General features: G+C 36.3%; 1 protein-coding gene across 1 annotated transcript; it reads right to left on the bottom strand.

Annotated features, from left to right (window-relative positions):
- Nucleotides 1-11,808: 11,808 nt before the first annotated feature.
- On the bottom strand, nt 11,809-24,314 carry ESM1 (endothelial cell specific molecule 1). The gene is given in 5 exon segments (XM_003759360.3): nt 11,809-13,414; nt 18,682-18,825; nt 23,351-23,687; nt 23,689-23,754; nt 23,756-24,314. Coding segments are annotated over 5 exon segments (723 nt in total). The 5' UTR covers nt 23,831-24,314; the 3' UTR covers nt 11,809-13,313.
- Nucleotides 24,315-24,711: the final 397 nt, after the last annotated feature.

Genomic DNA, 24,711 nt, shown 5'->3' on the forward strand with positions numbered 1-24,711 from the left:
GTGATCTTCCTAAAATACAAGTCTGAATATGTCATTTCCCAAGTTGATAAATTCCACTCTCTATGACCTCCAAGATTAAATATAAAATACTCTGTCTTTCAAAACTCTACATAATCTGAATCCTTCCTATCTTTCCAGTCTTCTTATTCTGTATTCTTTTCCAGATACTCTATAAATCAGTGACATTTACCTCCTTACTATTTCTCACACAACACACTCTATCTCCATTTGACCCCACATGCTTTTTGGCTGGAATGTTCTTATTCCTCATCTTTTACTACCTGGTTTTCTCAGCTTCCTTCAAATCCCAACAAAAATTTCATCTTCTGCAACAAGTCTTTCTTCATTCCCCTTAATTCTAGTGCCTTCCCTCTGAAATTATCTCCAATTTATCCTGGATATATCTTGTTTGTACATAACTGTTTGCGTGGTATGTCTTTCATTAAATTGTGAACTCTTAAAGTATAGGTTTTCCCCTTGTTTCTCAAGCACAGAGTTAGTTTTCAATACATTTTTGTTGATTTGACTTCAAAAATATGCTTAATATCCTATGTGATTAAAGTGTGCTTTTATAATAAAGAATAAAAATGTTAAAAAAATATTGTAGACTTAACACCAAATAATATAAACCAAGTTATTGTAACAAAAGACAGATATATCACGTACATTTTTGAAGATATAATTAATTACAAGGTTTGTTGTATAAGTCATAGATTTAGTTATTTTATAATAAACTGCCCCAATTTATTTTTACACCATGGTAGAGTCAGTCTATGAGCCTCATAAGAAAGTCATGATCAACACTTAAGTGTCACATCAATGTCATTATAAAAATTGCATCTAGCTTGATCATCTGCCTTATGTACCAGGTTTGGTGATGTCTGGCCATTACTGAAAACCAAAGTCACTCCTACTGAGGACTGTGGTGACTGGGGAAGAAACTGTGCCTGTGAAGGGAAAAAGAAGAAAGCTAAGATTAAATAAATGGAGATAATGTTGGATCTATAGGGTATAGTGGGAAGAAAGACAGCATTCTATATAGAACAAATAATATGAATGAAGATACTAAAAGAAATACAGAACATTCTGGGTTCAGTGAATCCAAGCATATGGCTCAAGGGGTAGGTTTGTTACAGAGATCAAGATGGAGAAGAGCCAGATTATGTAAGACCTTAAATGTGAAGCTAAGGAATTTAAACTTTATGCAGTGAGGAGCCATTGAAGGTTTTTGGACAGATGATCAAGACATCCAAAATGGCATTTGAAAAAAATTAATCTAGTTAATAAAAAAATTATGTTTTGTTTTCATTATATTTCTTTAATATTTCTTTACAGCCTATCTGAACTTTGAAGATATAAACTTCTTAAAGGCATGGTCTATTTCCTTGTACTATCCAAGATTCTTACTACTATACTCTGTACACAGTAAATTTTCAATAAATATGACAAAATATCTACCATAAAATATAGTCTATAGATTCTGAACTGGGCTATAAGAACAAATATAAAATTCTCTTTTTGGCTTTCAAAGTCCTACACAACCTGAATTCTTTCTACCTTTTCAATCTTATACTGTATTGTCCTCTAACTACTCTATGAACCAGTGGCACCTCCATACTATTTCTTTTTTTGTTGTTATTTGTTTGTTTTTATAGAATTTGTTTGTTTTATAGAATTTTCTAAAGCTAGTCATTTTATGAACAGGTGAGTCAAGCTTCATATTTTTATTTGTTAGTCTTGTTGGAGAAATGGAGGGAACATCCCTTCACAAGCTGAGTTTCATTTTTTTTTATTTTATTTTTTTATTTAATAGCCTTTTATTTACAGGATATATACATGGGTAACTTTACAGCATTAACAATTGCCAAACCTCTTGTTCCAATTTTTCACCTCTTACCCCCCCCACCCCCTCCCCTAGATGGCAGGATGACCAGTAGATGTTAAATATATTAAAATATAACTTAGATACACAATAAGTATACATGACCAAAACATTATTTTGCTGTACAAAAAGAATCAGACTCTGAATTATTGTACAATTAGCTTGTGAAGGAAATCAAAGATGCAGGTGTGCATAAATATAGGGATTGGGAATTCAATGTAATGGTTTTTAGTCATCTCCCAGAGTTCTTTTTCTGGGCATAGCTAGTTCAGTTCATTACTGCTCCATTAGAAATGATTTGGTTGATCTCGTTGCTGAGGATGGCCTGATCCATCAGAACTGGTCATCATCTAGTATTGTTGTTGAAGTATATAATGATCTCCTGGTCCTGCTCATTTCACTCAGCATCAGTTCGTGTAAGTCTCTCCAGGCCTTTCTGAAATCATCCTGTTGGTCATTTCTTACAGAACAGTAATATTCCATAATATTCATATACCACAATTTATTCAGCCATTCTCCAACTGATGGACATCCATTCAGTTTCCAGTTTCTAGCCACTACAAAAAGGGCTGCCACAAACATTCGTGCACATACAGGTCCCTTTCCCTTCTTTATAATCTCTTTGGCATATAATCCCAGTAGTAACACTGCTGGATCAAAGGGTATGCACAGTTTGATAACTTTTTGAGCATAGTTCCAAACTACTCTCCAAAATGGTTGGATTCGTTCACAACTCCACCAACAATGCATCAATGTCCCAGTTTTCCCGCATCCCCTCCAACAATCATCATTATTTTTTCCTGTCATCTTAGCCAATCTGACAGGTGTGTAGTGGTATCTTAGAGTTGTCTTAATTTGAATTTCTCTGATTAATAATGACTTGGAGCATCTTTTCATATGACTAGAAATAGTTTCAATTTCTTCATCTGAGAATTGTCTGTTCATATCCTTTGACCATTTTTCAATTGGAGAATGGCTTGATTTTTTATAAATTAGAGTTAATTCTCTATATATTTTGGAAATGAGGCCTTTATCAGAACCTTTGACTGTAAAAATATTTTCCCAGTTTATTGCTTCCCTTCTAAATCTTGTCTGCATTAGTTTTGTTTGTACAAAAACTTTTCAGTTTGGTATAATCAAAATTTTCTATTTTGTGATCAGTAATGATCTCTAGTTCTGCTTTGGTCATAAAGACCTTCCCCTTCCACAGGTCTGAGAGGTAAACTATCCTATGTTCCTCTAATTTATTAATAATTTCATTCTTTATGCCTAGGTCATGAACCCATTTTGCTCTTATCTTGGTGTACGGCGTTAAGTATGGATCAATGCCTAGTTTCTGCCATATTAGTTTCCAATTTTCCCAGCAATTTTTATCAAACAGTAAGTTCTTATCCCAAAAGCTGGGATCTTTGGGTTTGTCAAAGACTAGGTTGCTATATTTGTTGACTGTTTTATCCCTTGAACCTAATCTATTCCACTGATCAACTAATCTATTCCTTAGCCAATACCAAATAGTTTTGGTAACTGCTGCTCTATAATATAGTTTTAGATCTGGTACAGCTAAGCCACCATCATTTGATTTTTTTTTTCATTAATTCCCTTGAAATTCTTGACCTTTTGTTTTTCCATATGAACTTTGTTGTTATTTTTTCTAGGTCATTCACAAGCTGAGTTTCAAATCTGTATAGTTGCTTATGTTCAGTTCCTTTTTGAAGCCTTTAGAGTTAAAAAGTGAGAAAGTTAACCAAAACTGTTGATTTCCTAAGTTATTATCAAACCAAGAACTCCACTGATGCCGAGACAAGCCTGAGTTCCTGAAACTTGCCGACATTCCTTGAATTTCCTTTGAGGAGGGAAAAGCCTTTAACACATTATATAAGAAAGGTATGAGGGGAAGCTCCCAAGGAAGCCAGCCAAATCCCAAAATAAAAAGCAGGAATAGAAAACTAAAAATAACAGGCAGGGAAGTGTGACTGACACATCTGGAGGGCTCACTTGCATTCCCTTCTAGCATTGTGTCCTTTTCTTTTTTTTTCAGGAGCAGACAAATATTGTTTGGGGATTTAAATAGAACTCCATTATTTCTTCTTTAAAAATAGATGGCTCTCCTATAAAATTATAGAGTCTTCAAATAATGTTCACTGGAATGAGTTAAAACATTCAATTTGTGATTTTTAGAAATCCTTGGTTTTTCAAGGGAAACAAGTGAGCCCATTTTAATTTGTCTAATTACCCATTAATTTTTAAAACAATAAGTAAAATATTTAAAATATATCAGAACTTTCCAGGCATGGTGGTGGATACTTGAAATTCTTGCTTTTGAGGAGACTGACTAATGGATTACTTGGGTTCAGAAATTCTTAGCTGCAGTAGGGCTAAAGTCAGTTGAGTGTCTACACTAAGTTCAGCACCACTATGGTGAGTGCTTGGGACAGGGAGGAGGATTGCACCAGAATGCCTGAGAGAGAGAAAACAGCCAGGCCATAAACAGAGTAGCTGTGCTGATCATTGGTGGAGTGGGGACTCATGAGTAGCCATTGCCTTTTCAGTCTAAATGAGATTGTAAGAGTCAGTCAAAATAAAGAAAAGAGAGAGAGAAAGAGAGAGAGACAGATGACAGACAAACAGAAACAGAGACAGATAGAGGGAGGGAGAGAAGAAGGGAAGAGGAGAAGAAGGAGGAGAAGGAAAAGAAAATATATCATTACTTCTTCAAGTCATGGACTGACATGAACAGTGATTCTGAAATACAATAAATAGGATTGCTTTTTATTTGCTTGAAGATCATCAGAAATGTAGCATTAGGAGCATCCAAACTGACACTTGATAGATACATGTATGTATATATTTGCATGTTTCTACAATATGATGTGCTTTATTTTGTCTTTCTGAATAACTTTGTTTTACCACTAAAGATTTAAATTGGATACAAATGGAGAGTCTGAAGATTTTGCCCCTAAAGATTTAAATTGGATACAAGTGGATATTCTGAAGATATTCATGGTGTATCTGGCACCTTATGTCCTAACCACATTTTGGTTAAGAATAGTTTCTTTTTTTGTATCTTAATCATCAATCAGCTTAATCTCTTAAGCAGAATCCTTTGACTTTAAGAAGTAAAAGAAAGTTTGACAGATAAAAGGAAAATAGTAATCTTATGCAAGGAACTAAGGAGATGTCTGTCAGTCCTGCAGTTGGTTAAATAATCACTTCCAACTGCTTAATTCCTGTTTTCTGCAGACACAACAAAAACAGGAAATATTTACCAGCCTCACAGGTGTCAGGAAATGCTTTCATAACACTAGAGACCTAAACTATCCATTGAAACAGATAAATGAGGCTGAAAATGGATGTTTGAAGTATATTTTGATGTAAAATGTTCACTTAAGCACATAGACGTTTATGGAGACTTACAAAGGCCTCAAAGAATTTGTGTTTATGCAGTAAAATAAGCCAGATATTTGTTCAGCAAACATGGTATGGCTTGTTCTAACACCTTAGCAGCTCCTCCCTGGCATTTGCTATAAAGTTAAAGGTCTTTGTTTATTTCCAGAAATATTATTTGCATCTATATAGAGTTTTAAAAAAAGCAAACTTAAAATTAGAAGAGACTTAGAAGTAAGCTAGTGTATATTTTGGACTGGATACACAGGCATGTGGAAAATTATTTGCACAGAGAAATAATATTAAAACTATTGTAATGAGGGATTCTCCCCATATGCATCATAACTCTGAGGGAGGAAGGATAGACAACTCTAGTCTCTTCTCTTCCCACCTTTCTTCAAGAAAGACTTGAATTCTTGCCAGGAAGGGAAGCAAGAGATTGGAGTCAAAAGCCTGACCACTCTGCTCTCCTTAAAGAGAGGGGAAATTGAATTAGAATTATATTTTTCTACTCTTTTAAATATTACTATTCTAGGAGATGTGGTTTTGAAGACCATAAACTTTATACCCAAGGTTTGACTTCTTTCCTACCAACTATCAGTTCCATGATGAACACAAATACTAAGTAGCAAAAAAGCCCACTTATTTGATAGCAAAACAGAAATCAGAGAAAATATACAGAGGAAAATATGTAGACAAGAATATAGAATAAGGAAGATCTCCCATTAGCAGCTAGATAAATTCAGCTCAACTAAGAAACAGAGTCCTAGATCTCACCCAAAGGGAAATACTCCAAACTCCCTACGGTAGCTTTAAAAAAAGAGACATGATGTAGGCAGCTCATATCATGTTGACTTTTCCCTAGAAGCTTATGCTCCATTCAGCAACTTAAAGAGGAGTTTGCTGTGATCCACCTCAACTCTTGAAACGGGAAGCCAGAGATTGAATAATTTATTTTTTCCCTAATTACATGTAAAGACAATTTTAACATTTTTTTTTTAATTTTTGAGTTTTAGATTTTCTCCCTCCCTAAGATGGTAAGCAATTTGATATGGTTACATATGCTAGATCATGTAAGATGTTTTTATAAAAAAAATAATATTTAATTGGAAGCCAAATACTGAAGGGAATTAGAGGGATTCTTTCTAACTCTTGTTAAATCTGCCCCAATCCTTATACAAGTGTAGCTCATTGATTCCTACCAGTGAGAAGAAGGTCTTATATCAATGGCCTTTGAGACTTGGATTACACAATATGAGCATAAAAGTCTATGTTCTTAAGACATTAGCTAAGTAGAGAAATTTTATTTTTGATAATTCTGTCACCCAGATTTAATGAATTCATGAATGAATAAATGAAAATAAATGTGTTAAACACTTGCTCTGTAGCAAGTGCTGAGTTAATCACTGGGGATACAAATAGAAAAAGAAGACAACCCCCTCTTTCAGAGATCTCATGCTTTATTTGGGAAAGACAGCACAAAGAGAAAAGTTCAGTTTCAGGTTAAATGACAATGACCACATATAATAAGGGTGTGCTAACAAAGTGGCTGGCAAAGCAGGGTATCTGCTAAACAGGGGTGAATCGTGGAGGGGAACAGCCCACTACAATTGTGAAGGAAGAGTAGACCCAAGAGTTAAAGTGGAGTGGATGTACTACATGAAGATGAGTTTATGTTTGGGCAATAATTAAATTGGTAAAGCAGGTAATAGTGAGGGGAAAACATTGAGTTAGACCCTGGGATAGGCTGAGGCAGAGAAAGTGGAAGGTGGTTCCATTTAATATCAGCTCTGGCTGGTATCTTCCAGGTGTCTTTCACAGAATATAGAGGAGAAAGCAATGGAAGATCCTCAGTGCTTGACTTCAGGTGTAAAGAGTATGATTAACCAAGGGCAGCTGGTTAGTATAGTGGATAGAGCAACCTTGGTCCAGATATCAACATTCTTAACTCTCACCCCCTCATTTATGTGTGTTTCTGTGTGTATATGATAGAATGTGGCTTCCTCAACATTTAGAAATCTAATGAATTTATAGGACTTAAATCAAGTGAATCTCATTCATAGTTATTCAAGTCATGAGAGTTCCTAGCTAGATTAGCTTCTAACCTACATCTCTCCATCTTGTCCTCAAGGACAGAAAAAAATTTCCAATGTTTTGTGAAAATCCAATTGTACAGTGTTGATAACATTCCCCTTATCTATTTTCTGTACAGTTACCCATTCAAAAAGGAAGTGGTATTCATCTGGTGTGACAACTGTGCTGTTCTCAAACTTGCATTCATACTCACAGCCTTGATGACCAATCTTAAAAAAAAAAAACAACTGGGATTGAGACTACTTGTTTCTTATTCTGTCGGTAAAATCATCTGCAAATCCTTATATATTTGACAGTAACGTTGTTAGCAAATGACATGGTGATCATCGCATCAAGCCTGGGAACATTGCAATACCTCCTGGATAAGGTCCATAATCACTCAAAAGACTTTGATTTAACCATTTAATGGGGAAAAAACCCAAGCAGCCGAAGAATAACCATTTTTTAGATCATGGATAGTTTGATACATACTCTATAGAATTCATGCATTATCATATATATGGAAGGGGGTGAGTTGTTCTTCATTCTCTAACGGGATCAAAATGATATTAGAGTCAAGTTACAGTGTGTCTGACTGACTGATTAGACCAATATGAGCTTGAAATGCTTTACCACAGGTCAAGTACAACTAGTCTAGATGAATGTTTGGGGTGGATTCTCCTGAGCATCTTGCATTTTTCTTGAACTACTGCTTCATTCATAGAGCACACCATGCTGTACAGGACTGTGCCATTATCTCCTATGTCATGCAATCAATTGTAAAGATCTTGAGAGTGTCTTTGCATTGCTTTTTCTAACCACCACTTGAACACTTGCCCTGTGTGAGCTCTCCATAGAATAGTCTTTTTGGCAAGCATACATTTGGCATCCAAACAATATAGTCAGCATAATAGAGTTGTGCTCTCTGTAGTAGATTTTGAATGCTTTGCAGTTTCGTTCAAGAAAGAACCTCAGTGCCTGATATTTTAACCTGCCAAGTGATATTCAGAATCTTCTGAATATTTCGGATGCAAATCTGAAAATAGGTCATATGCATTATCAGGTTAACATATATTAACATATACAATATATGTAATATATATATATATATATATATATATATATATATACATATATATAAAAGGTATTTGTAACAATGAGGTAAAAAGAACCTCTCTTCTCTGCCTTGACCTTCTCTCATCTTCATTAATCCTTCACATCATATCAGAACCAGAATAATCTTCCTGATACAAAGATCTGGTCATCTCAGTGTTAAAAATGTTCAACCCCAGCATTTAAAGGCTTCAAAACAGAATCGTTAAGGGTCAAAATCAAGCAAAAAGAACAAAAAAAAATAGAACTTCAGGTCAAGAGAAATCCAGCCTTGACCATTAGCTAGTTAATAATAAAATAGCTACTTTAATCAAGATATTTTCCTTAACCAAGTCAGATGATCATGCCATTCACTTATTGAACAAATCTATTGGCTCCTAATTGCTTTTAGAATAAAATATAAACTCATCTGTTTAGCTTTTAAAGCCTTTTTTCTTTCTAGCCTCACTGGACATTATTCCTTCTGTTTCTGATCCAGTAAAATTGGCTATCTCTCTGATTGCCACACAGAACTCCTTCTCCATTATTGGTGCCTTTGCACCAGTAGTGCACCAATGGTGATCCTCTATCTAGAATGTCCTTGTTGTCTTCCCCATTCAAATGTAAGCTCTTTACAAATAGGAATTTGTATCCATGTATCTTTTGTATCATTGTATTTGTATCCCTAGCACCTAGGACAGTGCCTTGCATGAGGTAGTTGGTTAATAAAAGACCCAACAGTTTGGATTCAACAGATCCACTATCTTTATGGCCAAAGTGGCATGAGCTTATCTTGGTTTGTTGTAGAAAAACTTATTTGTTAAAATGTTTATTACTTATGAGTTAAAGTATGTATTATTTAACAAAAATATATGACATAAAACATTTTGTATTTATTTTATCTCACAACAAACTTGTTATATAATCTCCATTTTACTAATAAGGAAATTAAGGCTAAGGGAGAGATGGGGAAGGGACTTGCCCAAGAACATAGATAATAAGCAGCAGAGTCAAGTTTTTTAGATTCCAAATATGATGCTCTTTCTTTTGTTTAAATCAGGTATAAGTGACTTAGCCAGGGTCACACAGTCCTCCTGACTCTAGGGTCAGTATTCTATCTATTGCATCACCTAATTGCCCCCCATGCTCTCTCTACTAGAATTATGCTTAGAGTACTAATCTAAATATATGAAGGGGTCAAGAATGTTAAAGATGGGCTTAGTTTTGTTGATTTTTCGTTGCATTGAATACACACACACACACACACACACACACTCATACCTATTAGATTGCAGCATTTTGTAAGCTTATCAATTCAGTGTAGTGCCATGAAAAGAGTGCTAGACTAGCAGAGTAATTGGATTCAAATATGGATTCTGCCTCTCATCACCGCTATAATCTCTCTCTGTGACCTTTAAGGGTCCTTCCAGATGTATAGTTATAGACAGAACTGGAAAGGACCCTAGATACCATTAAATGCAGTTCCCTTATTCTACAGATGTGGAAACAGAGAGAGTGATTTGCTCAGTCTCACAGCTAGCAAATGTCTGTGGTGAGATTTGATCCAGTCTTCCTGACTGAAAATCCAAATTCTATCACTAGACCATGCTGCCTCTGTGCTTTCTAAATATTAGTTTATTTTATCATTTCCCTTAGTTAGTTTATAAAATGCTAGAAAACAAACCAAACCTGCTTTTTTACTGGGTGTCATCTCTCTGCCCCATGTTCAGATTGTCCTCCCTCCTCTCCTCTAGCCAGAGTCCCCTGCTTCCTTCAAGATTCAATTCAATTCCCAGCTTCTTTAAGAGACCTATACTGATTATGTTTAGAAGAAATACACATGTTTAACCTATACTGGATTGCTTGTTGTCTTGTGGAGGAGGGGGGAAGGGGAAGAAGAGAGAAAAATCTGTAGGAATGAATGTTGAAAACTATCTTTACATGTAATTGGAAAAATAAAATACTATTAAATGAAAAAAAAACAAACACAATAAAAACATTTATAAACAAACAAAAAAAGAAACCTTTCCTGTTTATTCTCACTGCTAGTGCCTTCCCTCCGAGGTCACCTCCCATTTATAATATATATATATATATATATATATATATATATATATATATATATATATATATCCTGTCTATATGTTGATAGCAAGTGTTTTTGTGTTTTATCTGAAGTGCTTAGTATAATCCCAGACATTTAGTAAGCACTTCATAAATGACTATTGACTGATTGATTGATTGACTTTCATGTGAGTGAAAGAAAATGGAATTCATCTAACTAATCCTTCAGGATCAGGGAAAACAAATACTCACTAAAAATGAGGAGCAGTATTGCCAGTGACAGAGAGGAAACTGTAGTCATTCCAAACATGTCTAGCTGCTGATTCAGGGTAGGGACAGGAAAACTTATACATAGTAAATGAGATTCATCATTAAGTTTTGGTCTTCTTCCCCATCCCTGGCAGGGCTGACAGAACTTATTTACTTTCCAGGGAGTTCTCTGTGAGAAGGAACTAATGATGTTGCTCAAGTCCCAGGCTGCCTTACTGGGTAGAGGGAGATTTTTTTTTTTTTTAAGCAGGAATGTCAATGAGGAAACTACTTTCTAATTATCACCTAGAAGGGAAGCTAGAGAGAAACTAAAACTGTCCAAATCAAGAATAACATTGTTGTCATTGTGGTTGTTGATCCTTTGCTTTCTAAAAGAACTAATGACATCATAGAGTGATGTTTTGCATGAATGGGATTTTAAGTCAGGCAGTGGGCACAAGATGGACAGTCTCTCTCTTCTAAAATCATCAAATTCTAGGGACAGGACAAAAGTCTGGATGACTGGAAATGGCCCAAGATAAGGTGGATGAACTTGGATCTTTGATGACTAATGAATATCTAAGCATTCCACAGTGCCTACTTCACTGTGCCTTCATGGCAGTTGGAACAAATTGTTGGAATGAGGGGAGTGAATGTATATAGCAAGTCATTCCATGAGAAAGGGAGCATTAACAATTAGGAGGCTCAGAAAAGCTTTTAGGGGATAGTAGCTACACTGAGCCTTCAGGGAAGAGAGCACAAGAGACACTTGACTCATTGGTTTGGCTGTAATATAGAGAGGAAAAGGAAAACTAGGCTAAAAAAGAAATTGTCAAGGTCTTTATAAATGTCAAAGACGTGTATATTAGCCTACAAGGAAAGAGTCGATGAAAATTACTCAACAGGAGAGTGACATAGTCTGACCTATGTTTCAAGAATTTTAACAACAGTTTGTAGAGGCTGAAGAAGAAATCTATATATCCACTTCAATATTTTAATAGTCCTGATGAGAGGTAAGAATACCAGATTGAATAGTACAACACCAAATCAAGAGCAGACCCACAATAATAGCAGTTGGTTTTTATTGAACAATAATAAACATGTCCTTTTAAAAAGAAAAATCAAACAGCTTATTAGGTTTACATTCAAAGACCCCACCTGTCATTCACAACTCTGGCAAAACTTAGAGCCTACAATTTATGTAAATAAACTATGTAAATAGTAAATCATTTTTAAATAATAATAATAATAGCAACAACAATAATAACAATAACTCAATTCTTAACTCCAAATAAAATAGTTCGTAAATGTTCCTGGCCAGCATCTCATATAATGGTATTGCTTATGCTAGGATCATTATAACTGTACCCCAATTTCCACCATATATCCCCATTTTCCAGGTTTTAAAAAAGAAGCATCAAATCTCTCAAAGTTGAAAAGTCAGAACATTAGCTACTGGTTTAAAATTAGCTTTCCTTTTACTGCCTTGCTCAAGGAGTCATTTGCAATTGTGAAGTTGAATGACATTTCAGTCACAGTACATTTTGGGGGGAAATCTAACAAAAAATAATTGTCATGTGGCTGAAGTGTTTGAGGTTCCACTTATGCTTATAACTTCTATTATTATAATTGCCATCAAAGTGGGCTACTCATATTTGGAAAGTTCATTCTGCCTTTAGGCAGAGTTCTCAACTTTTTCATTACCATCCTCTGCATATTCCATGCCATGATCACCTCCTCAAGAAACAGATAGATATGGGCATACAAGATGAATCATAATAACATGTATCTTTATAAAAATATATAAATATTTTCCCTTTACCCCAAAACTAACAAAAATGTCTCCATATCTTGCCTCTGAGGTGGAAAGTAATTTTTAAAATAATTTCTAGAATCCTTCCACAAGTCATCTGAGTTTATAGAAGTAGTCCCCAGTGTTACCCACAGCTACACAATCTTCATATGGGCAGCAAACATCCATCTCACTTATTTCCATTGGGTTTTCTCGTTTAGATTTCCTTTTGTTTCTCTCAATGTGAAAGAAAGCACTCAATCCTATTACAACCATATTGAATTAAAAGGCATTACAAGAACTCAAGTTGGCATATAATATGTGCCCTCCTATCCCACCCCTTCCCAGTCTTCCCATTCCTCATTATTGGGCCTTTGTTGTCAGTATCCATCCCAATCACAGGACAGGCTGGGAATTTTAGTTCTGGATGTCTTCTCTTTGGCCACCACATCTGAACACTGGTATTATTTAAATATCTTTTCTTTTAGTTCTTCATTATTGCTATATATCTAATAGATCCAGAACATGTCTAATGTTCAAATACTTATCAAGACAAATATCTAAAAGTCTCCAGCCATATGCATTTGATAGAATTTAAGTAATCTTCCCCTTCCCTCCCATCCCTCCCTCCACTGGAATCACACTGGATTATATTTGGTCTCCAGAAATCAGGTTTTCCTATTGAATAAGCTAGCTTGCTCTTGAAATGTGTGACTGTGCATTGAACAATCTTCAAGGGGAGTACTCATTTGGCTGTCCATCAAACCACACCCAATATCAGCGGGGCTTTAACCATTTTGTTACTGGAGGGTGAGCTGCATTGTTTTTCACAAATTGTTCTTTGACTGCATTGCCATCTCCAGAAGCCATGTCATGTTCTGTAAAGATCAAGAACAAAAATCAGATCCAGTGTCTTTGTTACCTCCATAAGATACAGAGATTTTTGAGAAAATTATCACTTTGTGTTTGAAATCCTTAATCTGTGGGAAAACATTTTCTTATCAGCCATGTTATAATAATTGCTGGCACAAAGTGCTTTATAACTCTTTGAGAGTAAAAACTATTTTGTTATTTACATTTGTATCATCAGAACCTAGCACAGTGCCTAGCTCATAATAAATGCTATATAAATGATCAATAATTGATGATCTTGGTCCTTACAACAAGCCTCTGAGAAAGGTGCTTTTTTTTTTTTTTTAAACAGATGAGGAAAATGACACTTCAAGGGATTGGATGATTTGCCCAGGATTGTACTTGGTTAGTATCTGAGATGAGATTTGAAATCAGGTCTTTCTGTTATCAAGTCTAGCATCCTACTGCTGCTCATGCTTCCTGGGCATCTATCTGTAGATCTGAAGCATAGCTTTCATGGTATCTTCCTAAAAGGGCCATTGTAAGTTAAAGTTTTCCATGGATGCTAAAATTTTGCGCTAAATCAGTCCTAGGGAATTCAGAAGTAGAGAAACCCCTGTTTCTAGTAAGGACCAGACTAGTTGACTCTCAAGATCCCATGCAGTCCTAAGAATCTAGGAAGTTATGATGGTAGCTTATGTATTTTGAGGCTCTGAACTAATGAGTCTTTTCTCCATATTCTTTAGTTCATATACCTTAAGCTTATGATATATGTAAAATGCTTAGACCATTTAAGCAGCTAGCTGTTTAAGTTCCTAGAGATATTATTCATGGTAACTGGCATTGAGTTAAGAGTCAGAAAGACCTAGAATCAAATCCTGCCTCATTTATCTACTAGTTGTGTCACCTTAAATGAGTCACCTAAATTTTAGGGCCTCAGTTTCTTCATATATAAAACCAAGGAAAATCAGGAATATGTAGTCCCATTGGGGACTCAGTTCTGGCTAGAAAGGCTTGGTTACTATGGAGTATCACTCCATTGTATGATTCCTGAGAACGAGTTTACATGAGATTTCCAGGGATTCCTGCTCTCAATCAGAAATATATAAAGCAGGTTTCCCAGGCACATGATCTTTCTTGTCCCATTGGCCAAGGGAGGGAATGCATAGTAGGAAAAGAAGGGGGAATAAGGTTTATAAATCTCCCAAAAGAGTTATGGCAAAGAGTTCAGAAGTCTTTTATTTCATTCATACTTGGTCTCCAACCCCAAAATGAATTTGAACATAAAAGATCAAGGTGGAACTAAAGGTCTTTAGGTAACCTGACAAAAAATGAAGAGAGTGGAACAAAATTTAGGGAAAACAGCTGCTTTTCATTTCCTAAGGAGAACTGAACATTAGGAAATGGTGTTTGTGGTGCAACATGAAGGATGTAAATTAGACATACAGAAGAATTTCCTGTCCTTGAGGATTGTTAAATCCTAGAGTAGATTAAATTGGGAGGCCATGGAATCTCCTTCTTTATAAAATGACAAAAAGGACAGGGGAATAGGATTAGATCTTCATGTCAGTGAAGTTTAATTGAGGGGAATAAGCAAGAGGTTCTCTCATGATGCTTTCTGACCCCAGATTTTTATAAAAAACAAAATGGAAAAGAGAGCTAGCTGAAAATGGTTAAGAGGGAAAAAATCTTGTAAATAGATTTTATTTATGATTTTTATTTTTATGTAGCTTTTATTTCCAGATATATCCTCCTGCCAATCACCACCAAATAAACCCCCATTTTGTAAAACCAGTCTACATTGTGACTCTGACAATGTGTGCATCTACTTCTAAAATGAAAGAAGTGTGATCTCACTGAAGAGAGAGCTCATATATGTGCTTTTGTGATTTTGAATCTATATTGGAAGCAATCTGACCAACCAAAATATTTTCAAATCACATGAAACACTGACCATGCAGGTTTTGAGGGCTCTCTAGGTAAGCCATAAACATTTTAAAAGAATGAACAATATTTCACTTACAAGTTCAGCTACTACTCATTCCATTTCTAGTGCCAAGATATAAAAAAGAAAAGAAGCTCCTTTAAGTTAAATATAAAAATATGAATAAAATATGAGTGGATTTTCCTTTTTTATCAGCTACTTACATGATACTCACTGTTTGGGCCCTGACTGACTCTTTTTTTTTCTCTTTTCTCTTTTGATTCATGTATAAATTAGATTTAAGTGAGGCAGAGTTGCACGAAGTCCTTAGACTTACTCTCTCTTCTAAAGCCCCCATTGTCCAGTGGCAGGACAAAGTCAAGACAGAATAACTCATGATGAAGTGTCTTCATGTCTGACCAAGGTCCAAGCAGTCCACAGTACTTCCTTCACCTGCCTTAATGACCACTGGAACAAATTGTTCTAATCTGCCCTTTCCACAATGGGCAGATTTTACAAGCTTGGGATAGACACTCCCCTAATTCACTGTAGGGTTTGAGATTGACCCAGGTGTATGTGAATAGGATCTTTTTCTGTTTTGGCCAGAAACCCTGAGGGTCTTCCCCTCCCAAATTGATTCATTTTTTTAAAACTAGGTAACTCTTTGTTTCAATTGTTACCTAGCCTTAATCACTAAATAGACATTATTTCAGAAAGTGAGACCTGTTAAAGATATTAACTTAGAAAAGCTCCCCCCTGCATCTAGGGTTATCTCCTGTCATTCTGATTTATATTTTGCCACTACATCCAAACGGCTCTGTAGAGAACAGTGAGACTGGTGGCTTTGCACAGACAATCCTCACTTCAATTCAATTCACTTGCATGTCATGGTATCACCTCCCTGATGACATGGTATTCTTTGAAAACAAAGGATGAACAGCAGATTATTACATATGTTCATCCAGTCCAATATTTCAAAGACATGTGGAATCCTCAGTTTGGATTACCTCCACCAAAACAGATTGCAATCCCTGTAATACTTTGAATATCATCTTCAAGATCTGCTGTCACCAAAACCCAAATTTTAATTCCATGTGGGCAAAGTGGTAACAAATTCCTTTGCTCTTGGTTAGGCTGCTCCTCAAGGAAGAGATAAATAACTGTCAGTCATCAGCCCAATACTCAAATCCTTCCCAGTCTGGTAGGACAAGCCTTTGTGATTCATGCTCTATTAAGTTGACAAAAAAAATTTGTTTCTTAAATGAAATATTCCAAAGATCTACTTAAATTTACCTTAGTTACCAACTCCTCCCTATACTCATTAATTTGAAAAGAAAATCCCATGGTTAAGAGCATTTTGATTTACAGTTCATTTCAAGGATCAATGTTTTGCCTTCTTTCTAGTGTGCCTGGTGATATTATATGAAATGATGTGAATAACTGAGTCCATGATTTGTAATGTACATAATTTTCCAATACCATGCTCTGGCATAGAAGACACCTGTGTTTGACATAATAGACACATTTACTAAATACAATAAGAAAACAACAAAAGCTGGCATCTATATAGCATTTTAAGTTTACAAAGCATTTTATACATGTATATATTTACTTTGTAATTAATATAAAATGTAAGGGATCAGAAAATCCAGACTTACAAAATTATCTAACACTTCAATTAAAGGACAGTAGGACAAATAGCTTGTTAGTGAATAGTAGTAGTTTTAGATAATATTATAAAAATAATTTGCTACCCATTTAAAAGAGGCAACATGACATTATGGAAAAGCTGAATCAGGAGGACCTGCCTGAGTTCAAGGCTCACTTTGAATATTAGTTCTGTGCCCCTAAGCAAGCTGTACCAGTCTTAGTTCTACTAAGACAGACATTTCTAATCTTTTTGGTGATCTAGCTCCCTCTCAGAATAATAATTTTTTTAAATTCATAATTAAAGGAAATGGTAAATTTAAATTAGGAGTCAATAAAAATCAAGATGTATTTTTTTTTCTTCTATCCAAGTTTATGGATCCTCAAGTCTGTAAACTTCAGGGTGCCTACCCCAAATTAAGAACTCCTACTCTAAGCTGCCAATAAATTGTTGATCTGCATTGGCAATTGATGTTCCCTCACTGAGTGTTCCCAATATTAATTAATCATCTAACAATAAATAATTATCAATTGTTTAATATGTACCCAATTTCCACTAACATAGTACTCAAAGATGAATATAACTCTGTCAGTGCTAATAAGTTGTGAGTTCTGGCTGGTCCCCCAATTAACTTAGAAACAATTTGGATGGGCTGGCTGCCATCAGAGAACCAGGCTGGCCAAAGCTCATTGCCAAGACAACAGAGTGGTAATTCTTCATAAAGTCTGGATGCCAGGCCACAGCAGCCTATGAGAGTTATGGTTCCTGAATATGCACAAGGATGGGGATCAGTACTAGCAGAGGGAGTACCTTTGCAGAAATAATTTCAGGTTCTTAAAGACCTACAATTTTAAAATAAGCCTATGGACAGGAATCTGCTGGAAACCATGAGAGATTGGCTAGTGCCTGGACATGCCAAATAGATGAAATACTTCTTTCAATAATCTCACTCATTATGCAAACATTTCTTACTTCACTATCTATACATTTTCAGGAATATTGTTATTTCAAGACAATAAATGAGCATCAAAGTGGTTTGTTTTGTTTTGTTTTTTTGTTTTTTTTTGCTGAGGTAATTGGGGTTAAGTGATTTGCCCAGGGTCACACAGCCAGGACGTGTTAAGTCAGGATGTGTTAAATTTGAGGTCAGATGTGAACTTAAGTCCTGCTGACTTCAGGGCTGTTGCTCTATTCACTGGGCTACCTAGCTGCCCCCCAAAGTGCTTTTTTTTTTAAAGTTCACTTATAATGCAGCGCCTTCAATATTTCATCATTGAAATCATTCATTCTATGTGAAAACTGGAGGTGTGTAACTTTGGCTAGTGAATACCTAAAGGTGCTCACTGAGGAATTTACTGAACTTCCATATCTTAATTTTTAACTTCTCGCATCTGAAAAATGTACTAATTTAGCTAAGAACCAGATCCATTTTCTTCATGAAAAGGAAGAAGAATTTTCCAAGAAATCCCTTACTGTTTAAACAATGTGCTTTAGTCTTACCAAAAAAAAAAATCCTTTTTAAAAAATAAATAACAAAAACTAGCCTGCATTCCCCTTGAGTTACATACTCATATTCCCTTGGGAATACCTAGCAACCACTTCTTTTTTTTTTCCTACTCATCCTCTTAAAATAAAATAAAAATTATTAATTAGTAAAAGAGTGATTTATAGATTCAGGACATGGTTATTATAACTCTGTGAAATTGAAAGTCAGGACTTACCTGAAGAAGATATGAATCTCTTTTTGGAAAACTTTGATGAGAAAAAGGAAAATTTTATGCATTTTCCGGTAACTTTGTCACATATGCCAGATGAACATGCGCAGGTCTGTATGCATCCCATTCCAAAGGTACCATAAGGACAGTCTTCAGGATTTAAAAAAAAAAGTTTAGTGAAGGAGCTGATTATTTCTACTCTTTAGCTGCTGTGTACGCGAAATTTCTGTAGTTCTGATTTGAAGATGAGCATCAATTTGTCTTTAAATACATCTAGTTTATAGCAGCTAATTTCCTTAAAAAATGAAAATTAAAATTCAGACTTAAGTACTTTCCAAACAGATCAGAAATGCCAAACCTAATTAAGTGAAGGATTAATAATAATGGTGCAATGGAGAACTTCAAGTCACAGGATCTGAATTTTAATTTAGGTTCTGTTCTTAGCCCTTCTAGACCTCAATTCCTTCTTTTTAAAAAATTAGGTAGTTGGGCCTAGTAATTTCTATGGTTATTTCCAACTCTGATATCACATACATGGCCTCATTTGATCTTCACAGTAGACTTAAGGAGGTAAATGTTGCAAGTATGATTTAGCCCCAATTTACATATGAAGAAACTGAGGCTAAGAAATATAATTTGTCTTGCAGGATTCAGAGCCAGGTTTTTCAGACTCCAAGGCCAGTGTTATATCCATTAGGTTAGGTTGTTTCCTTTAATTATTTCTATCGTAAAATTTAACAGAAGAAAAATGCTAATACATAGCCATTCTCTCCAGAGAGAAAAATTGCATTTTAGAGGTAGGAGGAAGTTCAGAGAAAAAGATCCCATTTTACATTAGAAAACCAGAGGCCCCAGTGTCAGCTGGTAAAAGAGATGGCACTAGACCTTATTTTTCTTCAGTGCCAGTCCAATGGGATTTCTACTCTTCCATGTTCTCTGTCTCTCTCTCTCTCTCTCCCTCTCTCTCTCTCTCTCTCTCTCTCTCTCTCTCTCTCTCTCTCTCTCTCTCTCTCCGTTTCTCTCTCTCTCTGTCTCTCTCTCTCTCTCTCTCTCATACACACACACACACACACACACACACACATACACACGCACCCTGCTTTTTTAATAAGTTAATTAAGTTTTTCTTTTTACGGATGAGAGTGTCATATAGGTAATAAAGGGCAGAGCTGGGATTTGAATTTGGGTCTATGAATCTAAGTTCAACTTTCTACTATATCACAATCCACTTTGCAATCAATTGGCAGATCATAGGAACTTCAGACTCTGCATAGGGAACAGGAGATTCAGCTCCAAGGGGGAGAAAGAAAGCAAGAGTTCCAACCCCAGGTGTACCCCTCAAAGAGGCAGGCAAAAATATTCCTCTCCTGACTCCACCACCACCATCACTTTCTGAGTCTGAAATGGGCATATTTACAGGAATTAATGTGGTACAATACATAGAAAGCCTGGCTCTCTATCCTGAGGTTAGGAAGAACTGAATTCAGATCCAACTCCAGAAAAGAAATATACTTCTTGTGGGACCCTACAAAACACTAAATCCCTTTTGCCCAAGTTTCCTCATCTGAAAGGATGAACTGGAGAAAGAAATGGGAAACCACTGCAGTGTCTTTGCCAAGAAAACCCAAAATGGAATCACAAAGATTAGGATATGATTGACTAACACTTGCTTTCTCTCAGAAAAGTGATGATCAAGCCCTTTGGAAATCTGAAGTCCAACAAAAATACTACTTAAGTTTCAAAGTTTACCGCTAATTGTTAAGGAGCTTAATCTTGCTTCAAGGACTACACATTGAAATAAGGAACCCCCTCCCCCTCCTTGAGATGAAAAGAAACAAAAAATAGTATTGACTGATAAATAAATGTAAGAGTCTTGAATTGGGAGTGACACAGCCTGCCTTCAAATCCCATCTCTGTTGCTTAATAGCAATTCCAGTCATTCTGGGTCTCCATATCATTCTCTATAAAGTGAAGGTGATGAAACTGACTACATAGCATCTATAATTCTTTTCCAATTCAAATTCTATGATCATTGATGAAGTGTTTCAGTCTATCCTTTACAAAGAGTAATCAGAACACTATAAAAAAAATCATTGTTCTTGGACATTAGTCAAACAAAATATATGGAGGGATTTAGAAAGGTTTGAAACATATTTTATGCAGACAACTTCAAGGGAGTCAGGCTTTATCTAAATACATAAGCAGAGGCAACCTAAAAGTTCAGTTGGATTCCCAGATAAACTTTTTTTTTTAATCACCCACAAAACCTAGTACAATGTTAGGCACATGGTACATAGATTCAGTGACTAGCCATCAGCTGATTGAAATTTTGGCCATACAGCATTAAACATCTGGATAACCAAAAACTTGGATAAACCGCCAGTTTTTATCTGGATGTTTGGGGTCATTTAGACACAAGCAAACTTTAGCTAATTTGGACAGCTGAAAGACTTAGTTCTAACTCCAACAAAATGGAATAACTTTTAAAATGTCATCCTAGGATGCTTAAAAAAGCTTTCCCCAACCAATGATTCTTGCCAAAAGAGAAGAAAGTATCCAAAGTAAAATTTCTCTAGAATCTGAAGGATGCCTGAAAGAGGAATCCTGAAAATCTCTTTAGAATCAGCATCACTCAACAGTTATTACATCAATCCAGTGGAAGACTGCTTGCTGCAAGAATTTGGAATCTTTGCAACTTGCCTCTTTACCCATATGTGAGCACACAGTTAAAAAGACCTTTTCATGCCAGGAGAAAAGCAATCTACAGCCTATACTCACTATATTATAAGTATAATTGTGTTAACCACTTCCTCCCTAATTTCCTTGCAAGGAGCCATGGTCTTTTGGCCTGATAAGACCTGCTATTTACAGAAAATGCAATTCTATTTAAATAAAAGCTGGGGGGGGGGGCGGGGAAGGAGAGTGTATGTGTGACACATAGAGAGAAACAAAAAGGCAGTAAGCATTTGCCAAATAAATGAGATATGTAAGATATTTCATCAAGTTCCATCATTCATACTGTTTCACAGTGGCTGCACTGGTAGATAATAACTACAACGATGACTGCAACAATAATAACAACAACTTTGAATTTAAAACACACATTTCCTAGTTCTTGGCACTTTCAATGAGTGAGAAAGTTGTTAATTTCTAAATTATGTTTAAATATTGAGGAATTATTAGATAGGTTTAAATATCTCAACACTTGGCTGCATTTTTAAAGGCATAATTTCATTACAAATGCAATAAAATGAAGAAAATACTAATATACCAAATGTTTTATTGCTTTCTTTTTTAAAAAGCTTTTTTAAATTTGTAAAACATGATTGCTTTTTAGCTCTTTTCATCTACTATAAAGTTATTTTTACTTACTGTCATAATTCCTAAAGAAGAGAAAGCAGTTTCCTGATATGGTAAAGCTTTTTAAACAAGCATTGCTTTTTTGATTAAAATTTGATTCAAAAATATTTCGAATTAAAAGCATTCACGTTTTAATAAATTTGACCAACACTTCCATCTGCTTTGCTTTTAATAAGCAGATTCAAGGGAACAGAGACTAACTGTCCTACCAACTTCGAGGGCGGCTCTTTCCTTCAGATTTCATCTATCCCTTAGTATCTATATATTGTTCTAAATGATCAGCTCTAGTCTAAAGGGAATTGAATTTTGTTCTGTTTATCAGAGAATCCCTTTTTAAGTGTTTGGAAGACTGATAGTATTCTCTCAAACTAGTCTTAAATCCCACTTGATTGATTCCCAAGGAATATTTTACCAGAAGTTGTTTTCACCCTACAATCTTTTCTGCTCAAAGAATTACCCATTACTAAAGATCACTGCCTCTGAGGCAGATCCACAGTAAATATCCAAGACAAAAGATGAACTAGCTTGTCTTTAATAGCTCTCCAAGAAAGATGTTGCAATCTTCCTTTCTTTGATGCTTTTCTCCGCTAGACTTCCTAAACTGAAGTGATCTTGATTGCTGTAATTGCTGTGTATGTGTGTGTGTGTGTGTGTGTGTGTGTGTGTGTGTTTTCAGTTTTATCTTTGCCCACTGTTTCCAATGTCTTTTTTGTCTACCTAATATCTACCTAAGACGATTCTTTCCCTTAGGTGTGTAAGCCCCCCACCCGATTCTTTGTTCTAAAACAGTCCTTTTAGTATTATTTAAAACTACTTTTAATAAAGTAGTTCAAAGGGTGCAGAGACAGGAACCACAGAACCTGAGTTTATATATCTCACTCTGATATTTATTTACCTCCTGTGTGGCCTTCAGCTGTTCACTTAATAATGACGTCTAACATTTGTAAAGCATTGTACTAGATTATTTTATTTGATCTTCACGGTATTCCTATCAGGTATGTGCTATTAGATTTATAATATTCCATTAATTCTAATATAGTATTATATGTATATCCAGTTGAAAAAACTGAGATTGAAATTTGCCCTGATCTTATAATTAGTAAATTTCTGAGGGGTAGGATTCGATCCCAGACCTTCCTGGTTCCAAGTCTATGCCATATAAATGCTTCCCCCGGGGCTCAGTTTTTCCATCTGTAAAATGCACCCGCTGACGGCCGAGGTCTTTTTTCAGTTTAAGACCTCCTTCGGCGTTAGAAGCGAACAGAACCCTACACCTGATGCTTGGCCGATCGGGCAAAGAAAGTCCCGTGTTTACCTTTGCAGATGCCATACTCTTCGCCAAAAGCATCCTCCTGGTTGGAAAAGTGGCAGTACAGCCCCGGGCCGCACTTGGCGCCGTCCATGCCCGAGACTGTGCGGTAGCAAGTCTGTCCGAGGGATGCGGCGCACACGCGGCAGCAGCCGCAGTCGTCCAGCACGGTTTGCTTGCACTGCTGGCTGCTTTTGCAATGGTTGGGGTCGCAGTGAGCGGGGCAGTCCACCGCGTACCTACTACTCCTGCCCGCCTCCAGGTGCGCAGGTCCCAGCAGCGTGATCAACAGCAGCCAGAGGCCCTTCATGGCTGATTCCCGGGCTGGCGCACAAGGAGGCTGGACTTGGTAGGCGAACGCTCAACTTAGAGCCCCGCGATCCTGGCTGCGGGATACAGCCGTCAAGAATCCAAAGAAGTAGCTGAGCATCGGGCTACAAGGGGATGAGTTTTATACGCTGGGTTGCCCTCACGCTCCGCCGTCATCAATTTCCTCAATCCGGCTGAGTTGTCCTCCTGCCAACCTCTCTTGCTTTAGTTTATGAAATCCAGGATGAAGGTTGGATTAACACGCCGCTGCCATCCAGGAATTGAAAAGCTCGAGCTGATGTCATCTGTTATGTTTAGTTAGTTGTTTTGCATGAGGACTAAAAACCCTCTCACATCCGTCTCAAATGCTCAAGGACGTCTGCAAAGGGAGGGGGGAGGGGGAAAACAGTTTGCATACCATCATTGAGGACAGGAACTGCTTTGACAGAGGGCACCTCACAGAGCGAACCTTTGTCTTGCAGAAGGATCCCCAGAAGTCAGGAGGAGACTGGTATCCCAATGAATCACTGGGACCGAAGAAACTCCACTTAAAAAATAATACAGAGCTCTCAGTCCGTAAAGCATTAGTTAAGCATCCCCTAAGTGCCAGGCACCGTGCTAAGCGCTGGAGATGTGCCTTGATCTCAAGGAGCTCACCGTCTGATTGAGCTCATTCAACATCAGTGAGGTCACTTGGAAGAAAAAAAAATGGTTATATTGTACCTTTTCAATGCTCAGAAGAAAAAAAAAGTTTGGTTAAGGTTTTTGCTTTTTGTTTTTTCCTTTTCTCCACCCTGGATTTTTCCCCCTTATCCAAAAAACCTTACTTCCAAAGCAATTCATTCAGCATGGTCTACCTATTTCTCTGGCTCTATTAGAAGTTGCATTGCAGCTAGGATTGAACTTTAAAATCAATGCAAAAAAAAAAAAAAAAAAGCCACAAAAGAGGTAAAACCCCTGCTGGCGGCGTTTCTAGGTTACTCGATTCTGGAAAAAAACTTATCAGTTGAACTTCCACTGACCCAGAACTCCCTGGGGAGAAGACTAATCCATCACCA

Source organism: Sarcophilus harrisii, chromosome 1 (assembly GCF_902635505.1).
Source record: "Sarcophilus harrisii chromosome 1, mSarHar1.11, whole genome shotgun sequence".
In the NCBI taxonomy this organism is placed as follows: Eukaryota; Metazoa; Chordata; class Mammalia; order Dasyuromorphia; family Dasyuridae; genus Sarcophilus; species Sarcophilus harrisii.